The sequence below is a fragment of the Pollachius pollachius genome (genome assembly GCF_949987615.1).
Source record: "Pollachius pollachius genome assembly, chromosome: 17".
Classification (NCBI taxonomy): domain Eukaryota; kingdom Metazoa; phylum Chordata; class Actinopteri; order Gadiformes; family Gadidae; genus Pollachius; species Pollachius pollachius.
In genome coordinates, this window is record NC_136950.1 from 12,129,345 (window position 1) to 12,156,741 (window position 27,397).

The 27,397-nt window shown below is 47.5% G+C and overlaps 1 protein-coding gene across 1 annotated transcript; it reads left to right on the plus strand.

The window, feature by feature from the left end:
- Positions 1 to 1,713: 1,713 nt before the first annotated feature.
- Positions 1,714 to 26,987, plus strand: mkxa (mohawk homeobox a). Its single transcript, XM_079755077.1, has 8 exons — positions 1,714 to 1,806; positions 2,559 to 2,824; positions 4,932 to 5,091; positions 7,484 to 7,637; positions 10,289 to 10,372; positions 10,698 to 11,054; positions 23,186 to 23,222; positions 23,801 to 26,987. Exons 2-8 carry the CDS (start codon positions 2,652 to 2,654, stop codon positions 24,006 to 24,008), a joined length of 1,173 nt encoding a protein of 390 aa, XP_079611203.1. The 5' UTR covers positions 1,714 to 1,806; positions 2,559 to 2,651; the 3' UTR covers positions 24,009 to 26,987.
- Positions 26,988 to 27,397: the final 410 nt, after the last annotated feature.

Below are 27,397 nucleotides of genomic sequence, written 5' to 3' on the forward strand. Positions count from 1 at the left end.
CTCACTGTTAATCATCCAAACAAATCACACAGTTCCCCCCTAAAACTTCTCAAACTGAATTAGAGGATAATGGAGTAAAAAAATAAAGGTATGAATTCTTTGTAGAACTGCAATCGAACATACTGTGTGTTGAAAGACTCCAAATGTTGGGGGGGTACCAGGATTCAAGGGCTTAGTGTGTTTATTCCACGCTTATCCGCAGGCTTGGTGTAAGCAGTTTTAAAAAGGAACGATTAGACTTCTAACAATTGTAGTAGAGTTTAGAACACAAAGCCCTGTTTAAAATGAGTCAACATCTCTGTATTTTGTAGAAAGCCATTGCCTTTGCATGTGGTCTGTGTATCAGATATCCCCTGTCGTCCCTGCTAATACAATATGACAAAGCAGGACCCCTTCTGATAAACGAGCTCCTTAAATCACTGGTGGTTAAACCCCATGTTGGCCAGGAGATAGTCTGAGGGGAAGATATTGGAAGCAGCTCAAAGTGGAGCCTTGAGATGGCCTCAGATTAATAGGAGGTTTCAGACCAGTCTCTCTATGGCAGCCTACAGGATGTGAGTGGTTGTGTTTCGTGGTCCCTTGTGTTTTGATAACAGCTACAAGTTCAAGCAAGGTAACGTATAGGTTCAACTCGGGCAACGGGCACAAATTTGGATATCACACATAACTTTAAGCAAATAAACTCTCACCCAAACTTAATTCAAGTGATTACACGACCGCCTGGGTCATGATGGGCCTACACTGGTCGTTAGTTAAAGAAACGTTCCCTATTAAATGAAAATAAACACAAATAAACAATAATTACATGGATCCCTAAACCTTCATATGGCCCTGGCTGCTTAGTCACGTCCCTTCGAATCACTACCCTGGATAAACCCCAGCGGAACACATAGCAGTCCATGACTCACAGGGCAATGCATGCAACAGCCAGGCTAATTATACTCGTTTTGAAGGGTTTCTTTAGAGGTAACCGGTGGTGACATCCTGTAAAATGAAGTCCTTTTTCTGAATGTCACCAAACCGCGGCAGACTATGCTTGTTTAAATTCTAATCTCAAAGTGAAAGGAATCTTGGATTAAATACCAGGTCTGGCATACGGCAGAGCCCTCATGAGGGGTAATTGACTCAAGTGTGCTAAAACTTTGAAAATAAATACAGTGGGTGGCTTAATTCAGGCAATAAAAAAAAAAAGACCAGCCACATGGCCGAGGAACGACTTTCCCAAGGTTGAGAATAAAACTACCTGCTCCTGTAATGCATCACCACTTATGGTAATTACAGAGATTATCCTGTTTGATCAAGGACAGACGAGTTAAATGCTCTGAAGGGCTATCAAGGCACTTTTGTGGCAAAGTGATTGTCACAGGGTACCTCGGGTCTCACGGGCATCCACATCCAAAGCAAACTTCAAGAAGTTACCCCCCCCCCCCCCCCCCCTCGGGGGGTGAACAGCAGACAGATCGAAATGGTCCAGGCATGCTCTTCTAACTGAACACAAGCGAGCGGCAGGACTGCATGGATCCTTGTTGCCGCCCCCTTCCTTTCCTACGTGCCCGGCCGCGGAACGAGCATAACGCATTCCCTTTATGTTCGCAGGCTACGGCTGCGTGCTAGGAAACATGAGACGGGTGAGTTATACAGAGTCCGGGGCGCCGAGCGGCGGGCCGCTGAATAAAGCTGAGAGGCAGCGGCGGTTCGTGTGGTTTCAGCTCAGGAACTTAAAACGTGAACATGTGAGCAGGGAATGGGCGACTGGACTCGGGATTATACACGACACAGAGACACACAGGGAGGGGAGCTGAGCAGGTAATGACCGAGTTTTCAAAGATGGTTTATTGTGGTATTTTTGTTTATGTGTTGAATTGGGTATTTTTTTTATGGGATGCGATGCATGTGTTTGTGTTTCGTGTGACATGATGGCAGTGTTTGGCCGGTCTGGACATAGGGATGGCACCGTGTTAGGGCAATAACTTTACCGGGACTAGACGTTATGCTGACCCATCGTTTATTTACTGATGCATTGTAAATAATATGCCTCGATGGACATTGAAGTTGAATGGACACCTTTAAATAGATTTTTCACCTTTTAGATTTTTTTTGAGGGAAATTAAGCGAAACTGCATTTTGTTAGAATATTCTACGGTGGATCGTGTAGAATTATTATATTGAGGATAAATTAGTGATGTCATCAGCATTGAATAATATTGATGAATAATTCGCGACACGTCAGAACGCTTTTTAAGAAGGATGACACCTTGACAGAAGAGTAAATTCATCTTTACTCATGTATGGTTTATTTCCTCCCCATTCTGGCTTTAGCCAAGACGGATCATACTGTTGAGCATTACTTAACAAGTACTCATTCATCATATTTGATACCAGTTCATCTTTCTTCATTCTGCAAATTTGAAAAAGATGCAACGACTCGAATGCGTAAGGCTGCTGCATCCACATTACGCAGGACGTATGATTTTAGCCACAGCGCGAACAGAAGCTTGATAAGGATATCCAGACAATTGTATTTGCATAATAAAATATTATGTACATTTGTTCCACAGGAGAGACGCGAGGATACTGTGCGAGCTCCGTTCAGCGCCATCCAAAAGGAGGTTTATTGTGCAGTGACCACGGGGGAATATACCTCGGCGAAGATGAATACCATTGTTTTTAACAAGTTGAGCAGCCAGGTCCTGTTCGAGGAGAAGGCAAAGGAGGCTGAGATGAGCAGCAGAAACTATTTAGAAGTCATGGACGGGCAACATCCAGACCTTCTTTCCAGTAGCCAAGCCATGAAAGACAACGCTGCCAGACACAGGAGAGCCGGGTATGTCAACCGTCATAGCTACACTTATTTATCACATGCTATGAATTATTTTTTTTGTCCGCCTTTGAAAGTTTGGAAACTTCCGTTGAGAATTAGGTAGAATCAATTAGACAACCTACACGTTATTATATGGCCCTCAACGATTTACCTCAATTATGCGTAATTGCGCGTTTACGCATAAAGGAATCGGTAATAACAAATGTATGTCTGGCAAATTAATAAGCCATGGAACCAAGTAAGTTATATTTGAGCCTAATTCAATAGGCAGTCGGATGTGTATACTTTATGGACTAAATGGACCGAATTAGGAGTTTCTACAATGTGGAGTAAGCAATTGGCAGGGGCAAATTGCAACAAGGTAACCTAATCTGATTGTTGTTCGATTACATGGGCCAAAAACGAGAAATGTATGTGAAACAATTTCTCCTCTGGTCTTTATTAAGCCTATCCAGTTGGTATTCAACTGAAATTAATAAGTAGTTCAGCTCGTGTTCAGTAGCGTGTTTAAAATACATAGTTTACAGCCTCCATCTGGTTCCAATAAATAAATGTGCCCTTTGACTCACCGTGTGGTCTAGTCAATCACCTTTTCCCAAATCAAAAAAAGTCCTACATTTAACATATATATAGTGCGCTTGCACCAGTAGGCCGCCTGTGTATATTTAATGTCTATTTACAAACAATGCTGTATAACGAATAAGCCCATAACCTTATGATTATTATCCTACACACGCACGGATAATTGGCTACAGTCTTGTGTGGAGGACTGAGTTTGCGGCTGGGAGAGTGCATGTTGCATTGAAGTGTGTGTGTGTGTGTGTGTGTGTGTGTGTGTGTGTGTGTGTGTGTGTGTGTGTGTGTGTGTGTGTGTGTGTGAGAGTGTTTGTTTGCGTATGCGTGTGCGCGTGCGTGAGCCCTTTATTTTTGTGTTACTTGGGAGGCGATTCAAGGATGTTTGGCGGCTGTAGAAAACAGCAAATAATTCCACCTAGTTGTCTACGTGCTGTGTGTGTGTGTGTGTGTGTGTGTGTGTGTGTGTGTGTGTGTGTGTGTGTGTGTGTGTGTGTGTGTGTGTGTGTGTGTGTGTGTGTGTGACAACCAGGCATATAGCCTAGAATGTTCAGAACAAAAAGTACTAATGTTCTTTAGGGTGTTCATAAAGATCGAGATTACAAGGAAAATATTTGTAGAACACAGACCTCAGTCGGCCCTGAGATTGGAAGAAAATGTGTTACATCTGCGGCAAAGTTTAGGGCGAGATAAAGTAGAGAATACGCAGGCTGCAGCGCCATAGTGACATCTACAGGTTCAAGAAAACCTGAAGTTGTCTGCAGGTGAGATTGATTCAGAAAATATTTCAGACCAATGTTGACCAATCAAAGAGAGGCACACATACTGGTTAAACAAAACATATAAATAAATCATGTGTTCATAATTTATTTTTATATTTTAAAATCCCAATCTAATCCTTGGAACGTTGTTTTTTGGCCTATATGTAATTTTCCTCCAGAAACACTTCCAAAAACAGTTCTTGAGTGAGTGTATTAAAAACAAAGAAACTGATTTCTTCTCGAAAACATGTTTGTTTGTTTGGTTGCGACATCAACTTGTGGTTGCAGGGAACTCTATAAAATGTAGCGACCATTTCCATCCTCTTTCCTTCCCGATACACTTTAATTGCACATTGTTTATTTCAAGAGGGCTTTTGCTCACGAATTTGCACACACTCATTACATTTAGTAATGTAAGCCTAGTTGTTGGGAAAGTTTGACGTTGATTGTTGTGTTTTCTTTTACATAGTTGAGCACAGCAGTTATTCAAATACAGATGTTACTGTTGAATACGTCACCTGAAGCGATGCTATGCTAAAATGATAACATTTTTACTAGATTTTGGTATGTGACACACAACACACTATCAACACACTTTCACTGAGACTTACGTTTTATTCCCAATGTGTTCCCATTTAGGTGGGGACCCAAATTCGGTGTGACATGAAAAGTCCTAAAAAAACATGACACACACACGGCCAATAGTGAATGTGTCTCGTTCTTGTCGATCAGGGCCTAGGCTTACTATTCCTGGCGCATTCGTTCCTCCAATGCAGGGGTCGTCCAAACGGCGGAAAGGTGCGACATAAACGTCAGGCTCTTCAGGACATGGCCCGTCCACTGAAGCAGTGGCTATACAAGCACAGAGACAACCCTTATCCCACCAAGACGGAGAAGATACTGCTGGCTCTCGGCTCGCAAATGACCCTGGTACAGGTGAGGACCTTGCCCTATGAACCATCACCCTCTCTGCCTTCAAAGCAGGCTGACCCCGCTAGTGGGTTGAGTTTTTCCACAACAAATACACACAGTGAGATCTTTTAATCATTGATTGGAATTATTGGTTTTTGTCCCCTTTCATGTTGATATGTTTATACGACCGTACAATTTCACCTTTTCAAAATCGTAACTGCATATTTATTGAACAGTAGTCTGTTGGGTTTTAATCAGCATTGATGTATCCTTTTAGATTACAATTTACATCTTGTTTCTCTTTCACTCTCTTTCATGCTTCCACAATCTCAAAATACAAAGTTCAACAGTGTGTCCGCATGAGTCTGTAAGACTGTGCGCGTGCATGTGCCTACATCTGTGTGTGTTTGCACAAGTCTGTCAGTTTGGTGTCAAGTGCGTGTGTCTGGGAACCAGTCAGTGTGTGTGTGTCTGAGTCACAGTCAGTATGATTGTGTGTTTGTTTGTGTTTGTCTGGCACGTGCAGCTGCATTGAAACGGTATCATCTGTCTGACAAGGTCAGCAATATGGCCTGGAACTCTATGGAGGTCTATTTGCAGCCCTGGGCCACACAGCCTAATGTGGTTCTCATTTGGGGCCTAATGAAGCTGTTTGTTTTGGTGAGGGACAGACCCAGGAGTACTGGCCTCTCACACACACCACACACGCAGGCGCACACACACACACACACGCACACACACACACACACACACACACACACAGACACACACACATTCAAATACACAACCCCCCCCCACACACACACACAGACACACACACACAGGGGAGACACACACACACACACACACACACACACACACACACAAATGTCCACAGACAGATACAGACAGACAGAAAACACACCAGCCCCATACTCACAGCGGCAGGTCTCGATACGGTTCAAGTTTCACCATTTCCAAGCGAATCAAAGATTTGCCTAATTTCATTACACATGCATACAAACAAATAGACAAAGTCATCTTCATTGTTGGCCTTTACAGTCAAATCTAATCACAACCACAAGGAAAAAATAATCTGAACTTTTGTACGTCATAAAAAAAACATTTTTCTTTTGGGCTTATTGTTTTTTTAGCTAATCAAAGCGCTCCCCACTTCACTACCCTTCCACCCAGGGCCCTCTCCCCCACCCGGGGCCCTCTCCCCCCTGCAGAGGGGTCATCCATGCCCTCCTGGCTGATGTCTTTGCTCTTGTCTGGGAGCCGTCGTCTCTGTCTCCTCCACGCTACATGTGGCGCTGATGAGCCGTCCCTACGCGCCTCCTTCCTCCCGTCCCTCTCCCCCCTCTCGCCCTCCATTCACATTGAGCGCTGAGCTCGCTCGCCCCCTCCCCCCCCTTGCCATGCCAAGGCACGGCCCAGTGAGCTCAGGGGCTCCAGACAACGGGAGGCGGTCTCGGCGAAAGAGGAACTCTGCGCCGTATTGCAGCACAGTGAGGGGGTCAAAGGAGGGGAATAAGTGTTCCAGCATGAACCTGCTCCACTCACGTTCACGCACGCACGCACGCACGCACGCACGCACGCACGCACGCACACACAAACCGCTCAGTTCTCCAACCCTACCCCGCCCAAACTTCATAAGTCGCTTGGAGCCTATTGAGCATGACACGTTATTGTAGTAGAACATCTAAATGGTCCGCCCTGCCGCCGAAACAGACACAGGTGGTGACTCAAGTGGCCATTTTTTTTTCTACTTCATTGCAACTCGATAAAACTAACTCTTGGAGCGAAGAAACATTTTGTTGGGGAGTTTGACCGTCCAACAAACCAGGCTTAAGGGTGCGAAGCGAAACAGCAACTAGAACAACTTAATATTATAAAGATCATTTCTCTCTCTCGCTCTCTGACTTTCTCTCTTTCGGGGTCCGCGAACACTTGCGAGAAGGTCCTAAGTTCACAAAGTAAAAGCTCTATTTTCGTATTTTTGTTTGTTTTTCAGATGATTTAATTCATTAGTTGTACTACCTCTGTATTGTGATAATCACAAAAATCCAGATGGTTGTCTCAAAGTGCTGGCAACAGACTTTTATTTTCTTAACTCCAGCAGTTCCAACTCTGTCCCTCGGTGTAATTGAAGGCAGAGAGCAGACGCATATTTCTTTTCATTCTTTCAGAGAGGAGAGTCTCCACTTTGGCATTGAATGTTGAGGTGTTTGGAAGGAAAATAGTAACGGATGTGTCTGCTGGCACCCAATTACCTCTCTCTCCCTCGCTATCTTCCTCTATCTCACTGTATGTCCGTCCCTATCTCTCTCAGACTTTTTACACTGACAAATTATTATATGTGTTTATTTTTACAGGTTTTTTCTAACTAAAATTGCCCCCCCCCCCCCTCTCTCTCTCCATGTCTCTCGCCCAGGTCTCCAACTGGTTCGCCAACGCGCGGCGGCGTCTGAAGAACACGGTGCGGCAGCCCGACCTGAGCTGGGCGCTGCGGATCAAGCTGTACAACAAGTACGTGCAGGGCAACGCCGAGAGGCTCAGCGTCAGCAGCGAGGACAGCTGCTCGGAAGGTGAGACACCCCCCCCAAACCCTATCACTACCACCGTCACCACCGCCGTTACCCCCTCCCAAGTAACCCCGTAACTTAAGGCTTGGTTATGGTTCTACGTTGATGCAACGCAAGGCGGTTTACAGAACCATTACGTCCTTGCGGACCCTCCTTGCATCCACCGCAAGGGCCTGACGTGCACCTCTCAAAAAGTATTACCTTGTGTCGAGGCGACGCAGCAGCAAGGGCTGTGATTGGTTCGCTAACATAAACCCGAGTACCAAAACAGGGTCACGACTGCGTCGAAGCGACTGCGTGGTCATTGCGTCGCGTCAACGTTGAACCACAACCAAGTTTCTAAATCGGCCGAGAAACGGAATGTCGACGCGAAAGAAGGGTTCTTTTTCACCTTGACATTCCCGTTTCTCGGCCGATTTTAAGTTTACAGTTCTTTAAAACGCATGAACGGCGAGTAGCACATGAAGTGTCGTGTGTGGCCGCAGAACCAGAGGAAAGGATCGTGATTGCCTACGTAAAGTTGGGCGACTGCATTAACCCCCGCGGACAACGTTCAGCATGTTAACAATATGAAGGGGCACGAGTCTATTATTTTGTTTTTTACTCTTAAATACAATAAAACAAGTATAAATCAATTGTCTCTTGGACACAGTGGTTGGGAAGGCGGGTAGTTTCTTTGCCTCTCAGCTCCAAGACCTTCCTCGAATCCTCATGGTACCCCAGGGTACCTCCCTGACCACCCACTTCCAAAGACAAGCCTTTTAGGCTGTAGTCGGAGAGACCAAAATGATCTACAGGTGAGGACGGTGTGTCTAATGCCGTACCAGCCTGGCGTCCCATTCAGAGGGTCTTTCCTTAAACAATCCAGCTGGGATAGGCCCCACAATTTCCCCCAAAAAAATGGATGGAAGGGTTTTGTTTAGCTCATACTTCTATGTTTCGCAGAAACATTTGTTTTCTTGTTTTTCTTGCCAGTTTTGCCCACATGGCATAGATGTTCCCATGTAATATATAACCGAGAAAACCATAAATCAATCTCGTGTCGAACGAGGCAATTGCTTTATCCTCTCGGAATGGAGTCAGATGACTCATAACCATGTTATGTACAGTACACACCGCACAAGGCACGCTACACTCTCCCTTATTGCTCCCAGCAGGATGCTTTGCTATGCATCGCAATGCTCAGGGTCCAAAAACAAAGCATGTGTACGTGTGTGTGTGTGTGTGTGTGTGTGTGTGTGTGTGTGAGTGTGTCCCAGCCCAGCGACGCTGTGGGCCCGCCGAGCATTTGACACGCTGTCATTAAGATACCCCACCAGAGTAGACTCTCTCTCTCTCTCTCCTTCCCCCATCTCTCTCTCTCTCTCTCTCTCCCTCTCCCTCTCCCTCTCTCTCTCTCTCCCTCTCGGCCCGCAATCGAGAATGAGTGTCTGACTGTCAGCCATGCTTTTTATCACACAAGCGCACTCACTCACGCATACTCATGTCTCATTGATGACTCACACACACAAAAGAAAACAAAGACACACAAGCACACACACACTCACATACATAATAATGATAGTGGGACATGCTCACACCAACACATTGAAGGGCACCCAGAAAAACACACACATGAACACAACGATGACATTGTGAGAGCAAATATACACAGAACAGCGTTCCATAATATCGACTACAAAGCTATCAATTAAAAAGGACCCAAAGAAGCCTGTAACAGGGGAGCCAGAAGACAGCCGGAGGAGGTCTCTTTATGGTCCCTCATTAAGCTCTCAGTGGCGCAGCGAGCAGCCGCGCGGCCACGCAGTGGAATGCGCCGGCGGTGTTTGCATTGTGTTTACCTCCACCGCCCGCACCACCGCTGGGCTCTATCTCCCGGCCTCCTCTCTCCCGCTGTCACATTATGGTCAGTGGCGTTCACCCCCCCCACCCCCAACCCAAAGATCGGCTCCCTCTCCTGGCCCGTGGGCCAGAAAGCGGGCCCCGGCCATTATGTTCATAAGCCTTCTGGCTTTTGTTCTGGAGGCTATTTACAGGGGCCCCGCGTGACTGACCCCACGGAGCCCAGGCCAACATTCCTCCGGCTGTCCTGAAATGGACCTTCCCTACCGCCCTGCGCGAAGGGTCTTGCTTTGTGAACCCCCCCGCCCCCCTGCGGAGCTGGGGTCGCTCGCTAGCTTAGCACGAATAAAACATTACGTTTGTTTAGCACCTAGTAAATGAGCAGATATAGGGCTGAATTATAGCCACGAATAAGCTTTTGGCTTTTTTTAGGACTGGAGAGTGGGGGGGGGTTAGGGTTTGGGGTAAATGCTTACCCTCGAAGGATATATATGCTAACCCTCCCCATGTGTTTCGGATACCTGAAAGCCGTAATTGTAATCCAGTGGGTTGCCGAGTTTTGAGTCGGACCTTAATTACGCCCCTAGCGTCTTGGCAGAGGGATGCTATCAGGGGGCTGGAGGTTAGCCTCTTGATTGGCCTCCGTCTGCCGCAAGGCTGCCTTCCTTTATTTATTTACTCATTCATTCTTTTATTTATTTATTTACCCATTCATTCATTATTTTATTTATTCATTTATTATTTGTTAACATCTGTACCTTCCCCCCTCAGCGTGGCAGTTTCATCATGTTTCCCTGGTATTCTTCCATCAGGTGGCGTAGAAACGATTCGTTTCTGCCCAGGGATTGCAGTGGGTCATCCGCTACAGTTTCGTAACCGGTCTCAGATAGACACCGGTAATGACCCCCGCCCCCCCCATCGCATCCTATACCCCCCCCCCCCCCCCCCCCCCCCCCCTTTTAAGGCAGTCCTATCAGCTTGCCCCTGGTTTGAAGTGCGAGTGAAGTTTTAATGTTTGGTTCCAAGTTAAAAACATCAACATAATCCTTTCGTTTCTGGAAATTCCTTTTTGTTTAAGACCTCTGTACTGCAACTTAAAATCCTCCCAAAACATAAATGTTGAACCTTTTTCTTCTACCGTGAACTGTCCCCGGAATAACATGCCGCATTTTGTCCCCTTTTTATTTTTTTATCTCCATGGCGACGCCCTTCCCCACCCAGACGGCGACAACCCCCAGCGGACGGCGAACGGCGTGGGCGTGGGCGAGCACGGCCAGCCCATGTACCAGAGCGTCATCAAGAAGGAGGGCTCCTCCGGCGTGGTGGGCGTGGCCATGGACATGGGGGCGGGGCTGCGGTCGGCGGCGGAGCCCGACGACTACGTGTCCCCGCCCAAGTACAAGAGCAGCCTGCTGCACCGCTACCTGAATGACTCGCTGCGGCACGTGATGGTGGCCAACGCCGTGATGGACGCGCGGCGGCGGAACCACTCGGGCTCCTTCAGCTCCAACGAGTACGACGACGAGCTGCTGTCGCCCTCGTCCTCCGAGGCCGAGGCCAACTTCGTCTACCGGGCAGGTGAGGAAGACACTGATGGCCGCCGACTGGCTTGCTGTTTCTGTTTGTGGTCTAGTATTTAGGTAAAAAATATTATACTTTTTTTTTTTCTTTGGCATTTCTATGCTTTATTATAGAGTGAGGTTGATATACCTTTGTTTAACCAGGGAGAAATCACATTGAGATAGATATCTACTTTACAAGTGAGCCCTGGCCAAGGTAGCAGCACACAATGAACATAGGACAGACAAAGGTAATCAATAGAGACAGATAGAGAGGAGGGTATGGGGGATGAGAGGGGACGACATGCAGCAAATGGCCAAGGGCAGGATTCAAACCCTGGTCGCTGCGATCAGGACTGGGCCTATATGGTACGCACTCTACCCGGTGGGCATTCGGGGCGCCCCAGTTTCAAGGTTTTTTGAGTTTCAAAACTGTGTCACAAGGATGTGGATGAACAAAAAAAGAATTAAAGCCGACCCAGAGAAGGGAAATCCGGCCCACATCACAACCGTCCCAAGAGATGCGAAACACCCAAGTTTTTTTAAGTTTTTTTTTGTCCTTATTTGGCATCTAGAAACCCTTAAAACACAATCCTCTCTCTGCTGCTGTTCTCTGTTGTTTTGGTTCGCCCGGCCCCAGTCGATTCTGGTTTAATTTCCTGCCTCTGTGCGTCTCCCCATATCGTGTCATTCCACCGCTGTCTCCGCTTACACCGTGCTCCACTACTTCTGCTCCCGCTTAAGACTCCACTCCCGTACCACCACACTTCAAAGATGCAGAACCCCCCCCCGCTCCAAAAGAAAGACTCCCCAGCTCTTATAACTCGGTTATTATTAGACGCAAGCGAAGAACCCGCAACATTCTCCGCAAAACACATTGCAAACACACAGGGCGGTGCGCACACACACACACACACCTCGGGGGGTCGCACAGCCCAATCGCTCCTCGGCGTCAGATCACACACACTCCGACGGCCCCGCGTGGCCCCTGGTCCCGACCTCTGCTGCTGAGCACACAGAGGAATTTTCCCCCGGCGTGTTCCTGCTCCGTGCGAACCGGGTTCTGCAGACAGCCAGACACAACAAGGCCATGTGCTGCGCGGCTCCCTCTCTTTCATACTACTGTTTGGCATGCCTTTGATCCTGCACTGAGGTCCTACGCGGCCGGACGCCGCGCGTGTGTGTGTGTGTGTGTGTGTGTGTGTGTGTGTGTGTGTGTGTGTGTGTGTGTGTGTGTACATATGGGGGAATTTGTGTGTGTATGGTGGGGGGGGGGGGGGGGGGCACTGGCATATGCGCACCTGAGGCATTCTTAATAATAAACAAACGCATGCCTATATTTGTACATGTGTCCTGTGCACTCCCACGTCCAAAATAGTTTTTCATCAGATAAAAACAAAGGCGTATGATCATTGTTAAAGGTCGGAGTGAGGTGACAGAATCCCTCGGCCGTGACTCCATAAAAAAGGTGGGAGGGTTTATGAAAGCACATTATGCTGGAGTGGCCCGCTGCCACTTTGAACTCAGCGTGTTTAGGTGCCTTTAGGCCGGGCCTTGCGCAAAAAACGAGTCCACCAAGCCTTACACTTCGGCTCTGCCCCGGCTTTCCATTAAACAGGTGCTTTGGGCCAATCACGGTCCTCCAAGCTTTGGCGAGAGCAAGTTCCTGGCTGTTTGTTGGAGGAACACTGAGATCTCTTTGTTTCGGGAGTTTCAGGGTTTAAGAGAGCAGGTCTGTTTTTTATGTGTTGTTTTGTTTTAACCTTAGAGTAATGTGTTTCAAATTACCCAGAAAAAACAGTGGAGTAATTTCAGGAATCACGTCCTACATGGAGAAAGTATGTGTGCGTGTATGTGTGTGCGTGGGTCAGTGTGTGTGTGTGCGTGTGTTCTGGACATAATGTTCTATCCTTTCTATCAGTGGAAGCAGCAGAGGCACCTGTTTGGCTACAGATGGCACAGAAGAGAATTTAGCGGTTTACTCTCTTTTAAATCACGAGGTAGAATTTTTATCTGTTCTTCCTCTCAACTCACAATAAATTTGGTTTGTGTTGAGACACATACAAGTGTTATTATTATTGTCGGTTCCAAAGTCCCACATTAATCCACTCCCTAAGTGGTTAATTCCAGGCCAAAAAGCCCAAAGACTACATCGTATAATTTGAAATAAACCTTGAAATTTGTAAAAGATGGTTGAGGGACAGAACACCAGTTTGGAGACTGGGTTTTCATCATTTCCTCTCCTTCTTTCTCCTTCTATTTCGGCACATTCCTGATATTTTTCTAGTCAACAACTTCATCTGTCAAGTCCTTTGTCATCCACAAGTAACGATTGCCGGAATTTCAATAGTGTTTTTTATTTATTTTCAGAAACACTAAAGTCAGAAAGCTAGCAAGTGATTTGGAGATCACAAAAATTGAGAATGCAAGAGAACAATTAAGAGACATGTGTTTATGTGAGTGAGTGAGTGTGCGTACGTGCGTTCGTGAGGCGAGGAAGCAAGAGAGGGGGAGACGACAGAAGAGGGGGAAATTAAAGCAAGATGCGACAAGCTGCTTCTGTTTAGATTTTGGATATTCCTTTCCTATATTCTTCATCCTCTCCTATATTCTTCATCTTTCTTTAACCCAACATAACACAATTGTGATTGGCCTAAGCAACAGTGGCGTGCTTGGCAGCCGCCGGCCCATTGGCCAGGAGGGTGCATGAAGGGCTGGTTGGCTTTGGGCCGCCTGAGCCCGGTGTTATCTATGACTACAGAGGGCAGTCAGACGTGGGGAGGAGATGGTGGGTGTAGATTTACTCTGTCCACTCGCTGGAAAACCAGACTGCTGCTGGCCCTGAAACACAGTGTGCCCGAATCCCGCCCCTGCGCACACGCATGCATGAACACAAACAAAAACACACACACACACACATACACACGTGCATGCAAGCACACACAAACAGCGTACAGAAAATTCACAATCATTGCAAACCATAAAGATTTATACAAAATTAATTTACATTTAGAAAACAGACACACACACACACACACACACACACACACACGCTCGGCACTCACACAGTCTACAAAAAGTTCACAATCACAAAACGAAGCCACACAAAACACACACACACCCACCCCAATGGGGAGTTTTCATTGAAGACAAGAAACAGTAGAATTCCAATGCACATGCCAGGGATTTCATGCCAAATGACCCTTTAATGGGATATTAAATGGAAGGAATCTGGCTGAATGTTTTTCTTCTCGGCTGGTACCAGATTTCACCCTGTCTGATGTGATAGAGATCATTATTTGGCCAACTAATTCCCTGACTCTCTTTATGGACTGCAGTGTGTTGGTCAGACCTCGCAAGCCGGCCTGTCATTGGTTGAAGCTCTGTTTTATAGAGCAGCGTTAATAGCTGTACTGCTGAGGAAACGGGAGACATTTTGCATCTGTCCATAGTGGTCATAACCCGCGCAATGTAACACGTCACAAGAATAATAAATACCTCAAAGTGTTTCACCTTAAAATGAGTCATTTAACCACAGGAAACTTTCACTGATGTAGATATAGCCCTTTTACTGATACTTATGTTATTCTTGGTATTTAAGTTAATTATGCCATAATTACATTATTTAACACCGGAATAAAAATGTCTGGCACGTTAAATAGCCAAAAACATTATGATATGTAATCTACTAGTGTTTGGAACGCCTGCTTGCCGAAGGGGAATATCTGCTATATCTGTGTGTGTTTCACTACACACACACCACGACACACATCAACCTGCGTTTAACGATATGGGCGCCGCTTAATTGTCCCAGCGGCAGGCGGCAGTTAGCGAACAGCTGGGTCGGAAATATTTTAAATGAAAACGCTATCGTTTTTTTTTTCGACACAGGGGCCTCTGCGGTCCGCTTTGGGCCTCTGAAATTAGGTCCCAGCGAGCGGCCAGACGATTATTAGAATCCCAGTTTGCACCACTTGAAAGGGACCATGCCCCCCCCCCCCCCCCCCCTCCCCCCGATAAACGGAGGAGGCTCCGCAGCAGAGAATAGTAACTCTAATACGGAAAAACTGGGTTTTGGGTTTTCCACCGCTCCCTGGCTTTCCTCTTATGTAGGTTGGAACCGGGCTCGGAGGGCAGGTGGAAATTTATAACCAACGGTTACGATGTTTGAGATAACCATCCAAAGCGAAGTCTTTGTATCTTTTTTTAAACCGACGCAGGATTTCCTCGACGCTTAATTCGTTTTTTGTCCTTTTAAAGACAAATGCAGCAGTGTTATTCAGGGGGGGGCGATATAAAGACCCACAACACAACATGAATATGACTGAACGGTTGGCCGTATGGACGAATGCGACCGGTAGGGAATAGTGAAGAGGAGGAAGCAGGAGACAGTGGTGGGAGCGGGAGTTGGCATGGTTACAATGCCTGCCACTTGTTGGACAGTGATGGATGACGACCGCTCACCTTAGGAATCTAGAGCGGTGGATACACTGGCCTCGCTCCTCTTTCCACAGTTTGACTCGGAAAGAGGAAGCAGGGAGACAAGAGGCGAGTTGTTCCGTAGGACCGCTGCTGGCCAAGGCTTGCTGGGCTCAGTCTGGGCTTAAGAGTCTTTTAATGGGGGAGATGAGCGGGACTGGGAGGGGAGACCTCGTCCAGGCCAACGTGGAAGGGGCTGCCTCGCTTTTAATACAAAGCAAAGGGGGCCGCTGATTGAAGCCGTTGGACTAAATTAACTCAAGCTCTGTTATGGTTTTCCAGATCGGGCCCTGAAGTACTCAAGCAGCCAAAGGTCCCTCAGACACACTCACACACACGCAACACACACCAACACACATTCTGGTCACGGTGTAATTCAAAGCTCACGTTTGACGGCAAGACAAAGAGGTTTTTACTTAGGATATTTCCCAAGGGTGTATATTTGTGCACAAAGTTTGTTTCTGTCTCCCCGACTGTGGTTTGTCCAACGGAAGCGAGCATAGGTGGCTGAGCATAATCGGAGCAATGAAACGGCCTTGCCCTTTCATTAGCATGGAAAGGTAAATGAGAGCGAGGACGGGAAGGATGGGGAAAACAGGGAAAGTGAGCCTCTTTGGTCGTTAAGGGAGGATGTAGGCTCTCTGACCACCGTGGCCTGGGCGCGACACAGCTTTTAGAGCCAGACACTGATTCATCCTAGCCACCGGGCCAGGGCTGAGCAGTTAACAGACACAACAGCTATTTTGTTGCGTTGTTTTTGTTTAGTTTTAGTGTTTTAGTGTTTTACGCACGGCTCCCATGATGGCAGGGCTGGAAGAGTATGAAATAATGAGCATGGCCAATCCCTCAACCTGATCATTTAGGAACGGTCAGCACTTAAGCACACACACACACACACACACACACACACACACACACACACACACACACACACACACACACACACACACACACACACACACACACACACACACACACACACACACACACACACGGTGCACTGGGTGGTTTCAAGCACACACCCGGCTGGCTACAGTCAGGGAAACCAAAGCACTCAGCACCGTTCCGTATAAAACACCCAAATTGCTTCCATTTTTAGATTTGCGTCTGAAACAATAGACCGACATTGTGTTCCCACGGGACCAAAAAGAGGGGGGCGGGGGGGGCGTGGGAGAGAGAGAGAGAGAGAGAGAGAGAGAGAGAGGAAGAAAGCCTTAGAAAAAGAGAGAGACGGCAAGGTTTAATGAAGGAGTAGAGGTGTGATCAAGTGCATGCGGTGCAGAGGCTTCAAACAAACACAAAGTGCAAACTGCGGCCACGCAGCCGACCGCCGCAAAGAGTAGCCATCTAACCATGTCGTGAGCACCGTCAGAAAACATGTCATTTGCTGAACAACAGGGTATTTCGGGGGTTGTCGAGAACATTAAAAAATCGTCCAATGTCTCTCAGATGGCCGCAGGTTTCCACTACCCCCTCCCCCCCCACACCCGCCCCCTTTTGTGCCCTCCTTCCTCTCACACGAGAGCAAAGAGCGAGAGATCCTGCTGGGTCTTGTAGTTTATTTGGTATGTAGTCCTTCCACACATGCAGGACATGATAAGGCATCCGTCTGAATAATTAAGCCTCGTTAAGCATTTACTGCTCACCGAGGCCCACTGCGCTTCTAGGTCAATGAGGTGGTGGGCGGGGCTACCGTTACCGTGGCGAGTCTTCAGTCCTGGGTAATTGTGGTCTATACTCTCCGTTGCCATGAGCTCAATTTATGGCCTCGCTAATGTGTTGGTTCTGTTCCTATCTCTTCCTCTCTCTCTCTCTCTCTCTCTGCCCCTCTCTCTCTCTCTCTCTCCCTTTCTCTGCCCCTCTCTCTCTCTCTCTCTCTCTCTCTCTCTCTCTCTCTCTCTCTCCCTCTCTCTCTCTCTGCCCCTCTATCTCTCTCGTCCTCTGTCTGTTGTCCTGTGACAACGGTTTCCATGTTTACCATCTGCGGCGGGCTGGTGTCACGCCACTCTCAAAGCGAAGGTCCAATTTTCAAGACATCATCTCCTCCCGTCCGCATGCGATGGTCCTTATTTTGCGGCTTTTTCGAGCGGCTGACGTCATCATGACAACCCCAGACAGAAATTGCGTGCCGAGAGAGAGAGAGAGCGAGAGAGAGAGCGAGAGAGAGAGAGAGAGAGAGAGAGAGAGCGATGATGCAGTTTTCCTTGACAGGGCTGTTTAATTCTGTCCTCTCTCTGGGCTGATGCAGCGAGACTTCTGATTAGCTGCTGTTTACTGGCACCAGGCGGCAAGGCCCGGGAACGTCTGCGTCTCACTTATTATATCTGCGTCGTCCTCACCCAGCACCACTGGAAGTTGCCCATACTTATTTCTTGGATGTCTGCTATCTTTCCCCCTGCCTACGGTGCAGTCCATCAAAAAACCCATGTCATCTGTTCGGCAGCCATGGAAAAAAGCTATGTAGCGCAGATAAAGCAGTTTTGCCCGCATGCGTGTGTGTGTGTTTGTGTGCGGCGCTTGCACTGTTCTCCCACAGGGTTGTGTTAAATCGTTGCCCTTCAGAGTTGTGTGTCAGCAGGGGAAGAAAGCATGTGCACGCACGCAGAATTTCTGTCCAGGCACAGTGCTTCGCTAGCCGTCCACGGGAAGCAGCCAGCTTGGACAACCCATATCCTACTACTATCCTACAGGAGAGAGGGAGGGAGGGGGAGGAGAGGGAGAGGGAGGGAGGGCGGGGGAGAGAGGGACAGAGAGAGTGAGGGGGGAGGGAGAGAGAGGGAGGGGGAAGAAAGGGAAAGGGAGAGGGAGGGGGAGAGAGGGACAGAGAGAGTGAGGGGGAGGGAGAGAGGGAGGGAGAGTGGGTATAGGGAGGAGAGAGGGATAGCGAGAGAGAGGGAAAGAGGGACAGAGAGGGAGGGGGGGAGAGAGAGAGAGAGAGGGAGGGAGGGTGGGTGTGAGGGGAGGAAAGAGAGGGACAGAGAGTGGGAGAGGAAGGGACAGAGGGACAGAGAGAGACGGAGGGAGGGGGGGAAGAGGGAGACTATTAACTGGGAGAGGCAGTCTGAAGCAGACTTGGCAGGACGCGGGCCAGACGAGTGCCAAGGCATCGCCAAAAAATCGTTTGCAGGCTCCCCTTACCGCTGCGAACACTGCAGACTGTTCAAATGTATCTATCTGCATACATATACATACGGATATAAAAATGGATGAGACGGAGGGCCAAGCCAAGCATATGTATTTTAGTCACCGTGGCGTCAGCCAGAACACACACACACATCCACAAAGTGTCGAGGTTTGCTCTCGTTTTTAAAGCGGAGATAAGATCCCTGGTCGGCAGTGGGAAGGCGTAGTGGTGTTTCACTGGAAGCATTCGTCACTCAACACTGCCCGGGTCTCAGCAGCACTCAGCTCCAGTCATTCATCTGCCTGCCGTGCTGGGATGCTCTTCCCGGCAAAGGCCCTGGATGTGTCACGGCTCCGGGTTGATGCCGAAGGCCAATTTTGTTGCAGGGCAAACAAAAAAAGATTCAACCTTCAGCACTATGACTCATCACGGCCGTGAGTCATCGTCGTCGTCCGCCTCCTCCTCGTCAGCTACTGATTGGTCTGCAAGCGTGCGCGGGCGAGCGAGAGAGCGAGGGTCATGTGATCAGAGCATTGCTCCGTGGGGGTCGCCGCAGGTCAGCCCTTAGCGGATTAGTGCCCGCCCTCCGTTCCCCCCCAGGTGCAGAGCGGCGCAATAAACCCCACCCCCTTATTAGTGTGTGTGTGTGTGTGTGTGTGTGTGTGTGTGTGTGTGTGTGTGTGTGTGTGTGTGTGTGTGTGTGTGTGTGTGTGTGTGTGTGTGTGTGTGTGTGTGTGTGTGTGTGTGTGTCTCTGTGTCAGCCCGTTTATCTTCCTCCGTTTGTTTGAACATGTGTTTATTTGTCTGTTGGCTGGTCTAATTCACCTCAGCCCTGGGTTTGTACAGCAGGGACTGCTCTGTTTATTGTTGTGTGTTGCTAACAACAACGCCAGATGTTAATGATGACACAGGACCGCTCTTCTTCTCCTGCTTCTTCTTCTTCTTCTTCTTCTTCTTCTTCCTCTTCTCCTCCTCCTCATCCACAACAATCACCACCACCCCTGCTCGTTCCCGGAGCAGGTGCCCCACCCCCTCCACTCTCACCCTCCACTCCAGCCCTCCCCCCTGGCCTCACCCCTTCACCCCCCCCCCTTCCTCCTTCCCCCTGTGTTTGTTTGGCTTGTTATTCAGTTGGTTTTTCACCTTCCCTCTCTTCTCCTACTTGTGCCCGTCCTCTCCCTTCATTACCCTGTGGTAATGTTAAGTGAGCTAGTATTTTTGGATTCCGAGGCGGCGGTGCCAGGAACCATCAGACCTCTTTGCTCCCCCCCGCCCCCCTTGGCGGCCCATGAAGCTCCACTGTCAGAGCGGAGTGGACCCACTTTCAGTAGCGACCTCGTAAAAAGCAGTTATTCCGAAAAAGAAATATTTGTGTGTGAGGAGGAGGAGGTGGGGGAGGGGGGAAGTGGGTGAAAATAATGGGGGGGAAAGAAGACGCCGAGATTTATTGAGGCTTCGTAGTGTCTTTGGCAGAGCCCTTGTTTTAAAAAATCAGACTTTTAGATGTTTTAGGCACTGGGCTCTGGAAATAGTTTTTTTTTATTACAAGTAGTTGCTCCCTTCCAGAGACATGGGGGGGGGGGGGGATGGAGGCGAGGGAGGCGAACTAGAGATGGGTCTGGTCCGAACCAACCAGGGATTGGATACGCTGCTTGAGGAACGCTTTCTAGGAGCATCCATCCCACCTGCAGTAAAACATGTTTTTATAGCATCTGGAGCAGTAGCTCCCTCCACAAACAGGGCATGGACCTCAGGCCCCGGGAAAGCAACATCTGGGTAAGCAGTGAGCGCAGAGCTGCACTTTAGCTGCTCAACGTGTGGACACCGCCGCCACCAGCAGCGACTGGATCAGGGGTGACGACACTCCATTCACCAGCTGCGTTCGCGCGGGGCTGTTGCAAGCGCGAGTGTTGACAGTGTTCTGTAAACAGAGCTTACAGCAATCTATCTTGTGCTAGATGATCAACTAGCCCCTTCCCCGACACATGAAAAACAAAAGTAAATTGTGCTGCAATTACAGTGCCGTTATTAAGCAAAATAGACCAATCTGCACTTCAGGATTGGTGTTACTCAAGGAGCTCAACAGGACGAAGATGTGTGGAGAGACTGCATTGCTTCTACGTGCTCTGGATCTAGATTCCTACTCTGAGGTTACACTAGCATCACAAAATGGCCTTATAGTCATATAAATCTATGTAAGGTGGATGAATATTGTACAGTAAACTGAGTTATAGTACAGACAGAAGGACAAAGTAAAATTCATAGTTACGTAGAGGAAAAGAATTACTTATTTCCAAGAGCTGCAAATCCTTGAATTCCTTTTTGATGCCTTGTGTTGTGCTCTGACTAACCCTTACCTAACCTCAACCTCACCTTACCTTAACCTCAGAGAGGGGACGGAGAGCCCCTGAACCGAGACTGTACTTCAGCACACGTGAGGGAGGCGAAGATGAGCGGAGTGATAAAGATGAAGGAGGGGGAACGGAAAAAGGAAAGGAAAAAAGGTCTCACAACCAAAGCGAGATAATGGCTGGCGGAAAAAAAATAAACCACCGAAAAAGATAGGGCGTGAGGGAGCTATGGCCAGACAACAGAAAATGCGTGGATTGCGATGGAATGGTTTGGCAAAGGGAAATCTCCTCAAACGGCAGGCTGTCCTTCTTGGTTATCGTATCCCGAGCGCTCTTGCCTGTGCGTGCAAGAGCATACACGCACATGCACACACACTCTAATCTGCTCCGGTATTTCTTTCAAAAAATTACTCAATAGAATCACTGGACGTGAGGATGAGAGGGCCGGAGGGAGGGGGAGGGGGAGAGAGAGAGAGAGAGAGAGAGAGAGAGAGAGAGAGAGAGAGAGAGAGAGAGAGAGAGAGAGAGAGAGAGAGAGAGAGAGAGAGAGCGAGAGTGACAAAGAGTGAAAGCTAGAGAGAGAGCAAGAGAGCGAGCAAGAGATTGAGAGAGAGGTGGTGACAGGAGGTTGAAGGTTGGAGCACGCATCAATCCGTGGAATTCCACCATTTCCAAGCGGACCGGGAGACGGCCGGACATTAAATAATTGGGGCCCTTCAGCCCCGGGCCGGGGAAGGTCCATGCGGGTCGCCTTACATGCTAGCCTAGCGTATCATCGGGGGTTGATTAGGCCCTTGTAGCGCTTTGCTAATAGCCTGCGGCTGCAGATCTATAGCTTTCCTGTCTTCACTCTATCTCACTCTATGAGAACAACAGTCAGAGAGGGACACTAGATTTTGCTTTAGCACAGAGAACATTAAACAACCGTCTTGTTAGAATGACGTAGGGCTTTTATAGTGGGTGGTGTCGTGTTGTAGGTGGTGTTGTGTTGTGGGTGATGTCATGTTGTGGGTCTGCAGAAGTCCGGTCTTCTCTAATGGTGTGTGTAGTAGAGAGTGCTCCACCTTACACTGAACTGTCCATCCACTACACACAGTCACATTCACTGAGAGGAACTGACAGGGAACTGTACATTTCAGGGGAATGAGCCTCAGGTCCCATAAGCGTAACCGTCGATTTGCTAGACAGAAATCTCTTTTGAGAGTTAGCCTACGCTTTTAGTTATTTCAGGCACCGGCTCACTGGGATTAAGAAGAACCTTCTCATAAACTCTGAGAGTATGAACTCTGTGTTTGGCTCACTTAGGAAGTAAGCCTGAAGGTTGCATGACTAGAAAGGGGCGACATTCTGTTCCTTTTTGATGACCAATGTGCAGCCAGACTTTTGTCAATGTTCTCAGTGTTGTTTGAAAAAGTCACCTTAAGATGTAACTCAGATAGGACATATATAATGGGTTTAAGAGTGCGCACACGCACACACTCAAGCATGCGTACACATGCACACACCCACACAAACACACACAGAGACACACACAAACTCACACGCAGGCTCCATCTCTTTCACCCTTTTGTCCTCTGAAAAGTAAATAGGCTGGCTGGGCTGCAACAAAAGTTGCATTTCATTGTTTAATGACTTTGCTTTTCCCTCTCTAATGTTTAACATATGACAGAGATTGCTCCCATTCGACCGGTAAAAAAAAAAATGAAAAGGCAGTCATCGATCTCTCTGTCTCTCCCCCACAGTCACTCCTTTTACGCTCGTGTTCAATATCCGTGCCTCAGACATCACAATTACGTTGGCCTCGGCCCATTTGTTTTTGAACTCAATATTAGCGAATGGAGCTTATGAGTCATGAACAACCATTTCCTCTTCTTCGGTTTTATCCTATTAGTCACCTTGTTTCTTGATGGCTCCTTGCAAAATGTCTTGTGTATGTTCCACCGTCGCAATGAAGACGGAAAGCAGAGCAACACGCGTTTCTGTTGACGCAGACCTCACACCAGCATTTAGGAGTACGCAACCGCACGGATGTAGAACCCGTGCACACACACACACACACACACACACACGCACACAGAGACACGCACACACGCCCAGGCTCACAATTACTCCCTGAGCTCTTAAGTTCAACTGTGTCTCAATCAGTTCCCGTTGGCCCCGTCTGAAAACGAACCTCTCCTTTTCCTCTCGTTTCAGAAACCATGGAGCATGGATCAAGTAAATGTGACGGCGGGTGAGTGTTCAGCGACCCTTCTGACCAACGCCACTGCACGGGCGGCTCACTCTCAAGGACTTTAACATCACTCGTAGATCACCCACACTAGGGCTAATGATTTGGGGAAATATTCTAATTGTGATTATTTCGACCAATAATGCGATTGCGATGTAGTATGCGATTTTTCTTTTTAAAGTTCTTATGTTCTGTATTGTTCACAAAACAAGCAAGAAATCATTCTGTAGTATGACCAACACAAGATTGGAAGAAGTCAACATATAAAGTACTCTTTCCTTTAGGCCATTCCTGTGTGTTGAGATGAATTGATATTTTAACATCTTTATTTATGAATTGTAAATAAAGACAAATCTTATAGATCTCTAAAAAAAAAAGATAAATTAAAAAATCCCAGTGCTTATCATAGCCTTTGCGATTTGCAAATGAACCATTACATCGTGATGTCTGTTGGAATTAGAGTCATCGTTCAGCCCTAGCTCACACTGAGTGACGTAGGAGTGACACATACTGTGCTCCCTGTTCTGTTTCCCCCACACGTCCCAGACCCCACTAACACATGTCTTTCTCTGTGTGGCCAGGTCCATCGGAGTGGTGGTCGGAGGCATGCAGAAGCCGCGGGCGAAGGGCAAAGACGAGCGGTACTGGCGGGAGATCAACGCCGCCATGGCGCTCACCAACCTGGCCCAGGTGGACGCCGCCGCCGGCACCACCAGCTGCATCATCCAGAAGTCGTCCCACATAGCTGAGATCAAGACTGTCAAAGTGCCCATGGTGCAGAAGTACTAGCCTGGGGAGGAGCGTTGGATACCCCTCGCACACCACCAACGCCACCCAACCACCTCTCCCTCTTGGGGAGGGAAGGACCATGCAGAATAAAACATTCCTCAGAGTTTAACTCAGAACCTAGAAAGAAGAGAAGGTTTGTGAAGAAAGTGGGGAGGAAGGAAGGACGGAAGGAAGGAAGGACAAGAGAAGGCTTCCTGTGAGTCGATGTGTGACACGTGTGTTGGAGAGGCTTCAGGTGAGTCAGGCGACCGGGACGATGAAGACCCCTCTGCGTTCCTCTCTAGTGGGACTTGTTTATATGAGGCGCAACCGGGGCAACGACCTAACCCCTTTTTATTTGTGTTTTTTTACCCGGTGGGCTTGTGCGTTTTGCGGTTGGACACGATGGACAAGAATGACGTCAGTATTTCCTAAACGAGACACTTTTGTAATGTTAACTTATTTTGATTGCGTACGATTTTCTTTCCTTGGTTTCTTTTTTTTTATACTATGAAAGTTGTATCTCGCCAAAGTGCCTTTTCTTTTTGAAGCAGCATCAAAGAGCTGATTCTAAAGGTGCCTCTTTGGAAAAAATGGTGAAGGATATTTTCTACTTCAATTTATCTCAATATAAATATATACAGATGTTAAGAGACATGGACATTATTCAGGATTGTTTTTTTTTATGAATGAACCCATGCAAAACGGTTTGTGCCTTAGCGAGTGAATGAGCTCGGCCTTTTTTGCGAGAGAGCTCATGAACTCAAATAGCACGCTGTACACACACACACACACAAACACACACACACACACGAGGAAACAGACGGTCCGAAAAACGCCCAGGAGCGTTTCTCCCCCCCCCCCCCCAGCGGCATTGTGCTTATTTTGTCTAAACGCCTCATCTTGACTGGATACTGAGCTCTCTGTTTTGTCTTTGTCGGACGCTGGGGGCCGGGCCGGCCAACAATAACTGGGGAGACATTCAGACGGCTTGGCCCTGCCGTGTGTTGATAAGCAAGCAAACGCCTCCAGCATCTCCCTCTGGAACCCCACCTCTCAGTCTGGCGTTCGTACGACTCCTCTCCATGTCAGGGGGCTATGGGCTGCTGAAACATGCACAGATGCTGGGCCGGGACTGAGGGGAGGGTGAAGTCAGTTTGCTTTTAGTTTTGTTTCGCGCAAACACACACACATCTTACTTATACGTTTTAAACACCAGAGGATCATCGCCCAAAAAGGGACATATTTTTGTATTTATTTCTGTGTTATCACTCGCCTTTAACGTGGGCAGGGGTGCCTTTGCTCACATGTTTCTGCTCTGAACAAGGTAGATCGAGATGAATCCCCCCCCTCATAACCCAGTCCCCCCCCCCTCTCTGATCCAGCCGTTTGATCCTCAGCTCTCTCAGCTGTGGAGAATTAACTTCAAATTGCTGTTTACAAGAAGACAGAGGGACAGACTTGAAAGTTTGACTGTTTTTTCTCCACACGTCTCCCCCATTTTTTTTCATCTCCTTTTTTTTGTACTTCAGTATTATCTCTTTGTCAGCCAGCAAGTGTTCAGAGTGCTTGTTTGATTGAGTTTGTATATATGTGGTTGTTTTGTTTCTAGCCACTCCACCCCCCAAAACCTCGTTCCTTTTATTTTTTCACTCGGTTTTCACTTTAGCCCGAGCGCATTAAGATGCTTCTAACGTGATCCGATGGAAAGACTCCTCTTTGAATGCTTCTAAAGTATGTACAAGCGCACATGTTATTTACATTGCAGCAAAACTACGCCAAGTACAAAACCTAAGAAAGAAATTAGGGTTGAAAACCATCGCGACTAAGTGAAATTGGCTCTCGGTCTGCCGACTCTTTAAAAGTTTATGCGTAACTTCACGGAACTGTTTGTGTGATAAAATGCCCACTTGTTTATTCGTTGTGCAGTTTTTGGCCTTTCTTGTAACAACCCCAGCCTGAACTTGCGGTTGAGAACAAAAAAAAAAGAAGCTGCACAACTTGTTTCAATTCCAACATTTTCTTATTTCTTTCTCCCTGGAATTGCTAAAAAGTATATTCAACAAAAAAAAAATATGAAGAGCTGCACTTACAGTAAGAAACCTCAACTTGTCCGAGGGTTGTGGCAGGGCATTCAGGACGACAACATCCATGCGTTTACTTTACACGCTGGTGAATGACAGACAAAACCGAAACCGGGGGGAAAAGCCTATATAATATTCCTGTTAGCGTGCCTATGGAAGCATAACAAAACACAATCACGACAGACGATCCTGAGGCTCTTCTTGCTGGGTAGGAGGTGTGTGTGTGTGTGTGTGTGTGGGGGGGGGGCTCCACATGTGTTTTGTATACACCTGATCCGGGTGGTGGCAGCCGCAGGGTTTCGTCAAACCTCCCCCCCTGCTTAGTGTGTATCCAGCAGCTCTCCTAAATCCTCAGAAGAGCCGGTGGGACCGTCACACGGAAAACCCGGCCACTCTCGGGGCGAGAAAACAAGACAAGGGGGTGAAGTAGGTTTTAACCCCACTCCATCCATCCCCACCACGCTTACACCACTCACACGTATGCACACACACACACACACACACCTATTCCAATGGGCTTGTCCGGAGAGAGGTCTGCTATCGCCTACACACAAGACTCAGCGCAAAGGTTTTACGGCCAACTGTACTGTACTGTACTTTTACATTTTGACAGCTCCTACAACTGCTCCTCTAGCGACACATGAAAGAAAAGAAAAAACGGTTTACTCTTTGACGTGATATGTTTTAAAAAGTTTATAAATTATTTAGGAACTGTAAAAAAAAAAATATGACAACGAAAGAAAAGTGGTCACGATAGTTTTTGTTTCAAAAACAAATTGCTAAGTTATATGAATTGTGTTGATGTTTTGTTTTCTTTTGAGAGAGACTGGATGTTTATCCAATGACCAAATACATATCTTGTTGAATTGTCCGAATTGCTCTAATGTAAAATTTCATTTTTTGTAAACATTGTTATCCTCTCAAAACAATGAATAAACCTTTTAATGAAATACTGTCTTCTTTTGTCTGATAACGTGTAAATATACATTCATACGCAGTGCAATTTGATAATGTTTATCTCAAATACATCAAAGAGCTTGCTCTGCAACCAAACCTTGGGGATAATTCCTAACTCTGATTAACCCTAAGTGTTCTACTTACCTCACATATGTTTAATTTAAGCTCATCTCATGGCTATGGTTCATTCTACACTCTGATCCATTGCTTTGACTGTTCGCCAAATATACAGAATTCTCTCTCTCTCTCTCTCTCTCTCTCTCTCAACCAACAAAGTGAACATTTGTTTTCCTGCTTTGCGCTCTGGGAAGAAGAAGTGCATGTCCCCATGCCGCGGTCTCCGTTTGTAACCATGGGCCATCCATTGAC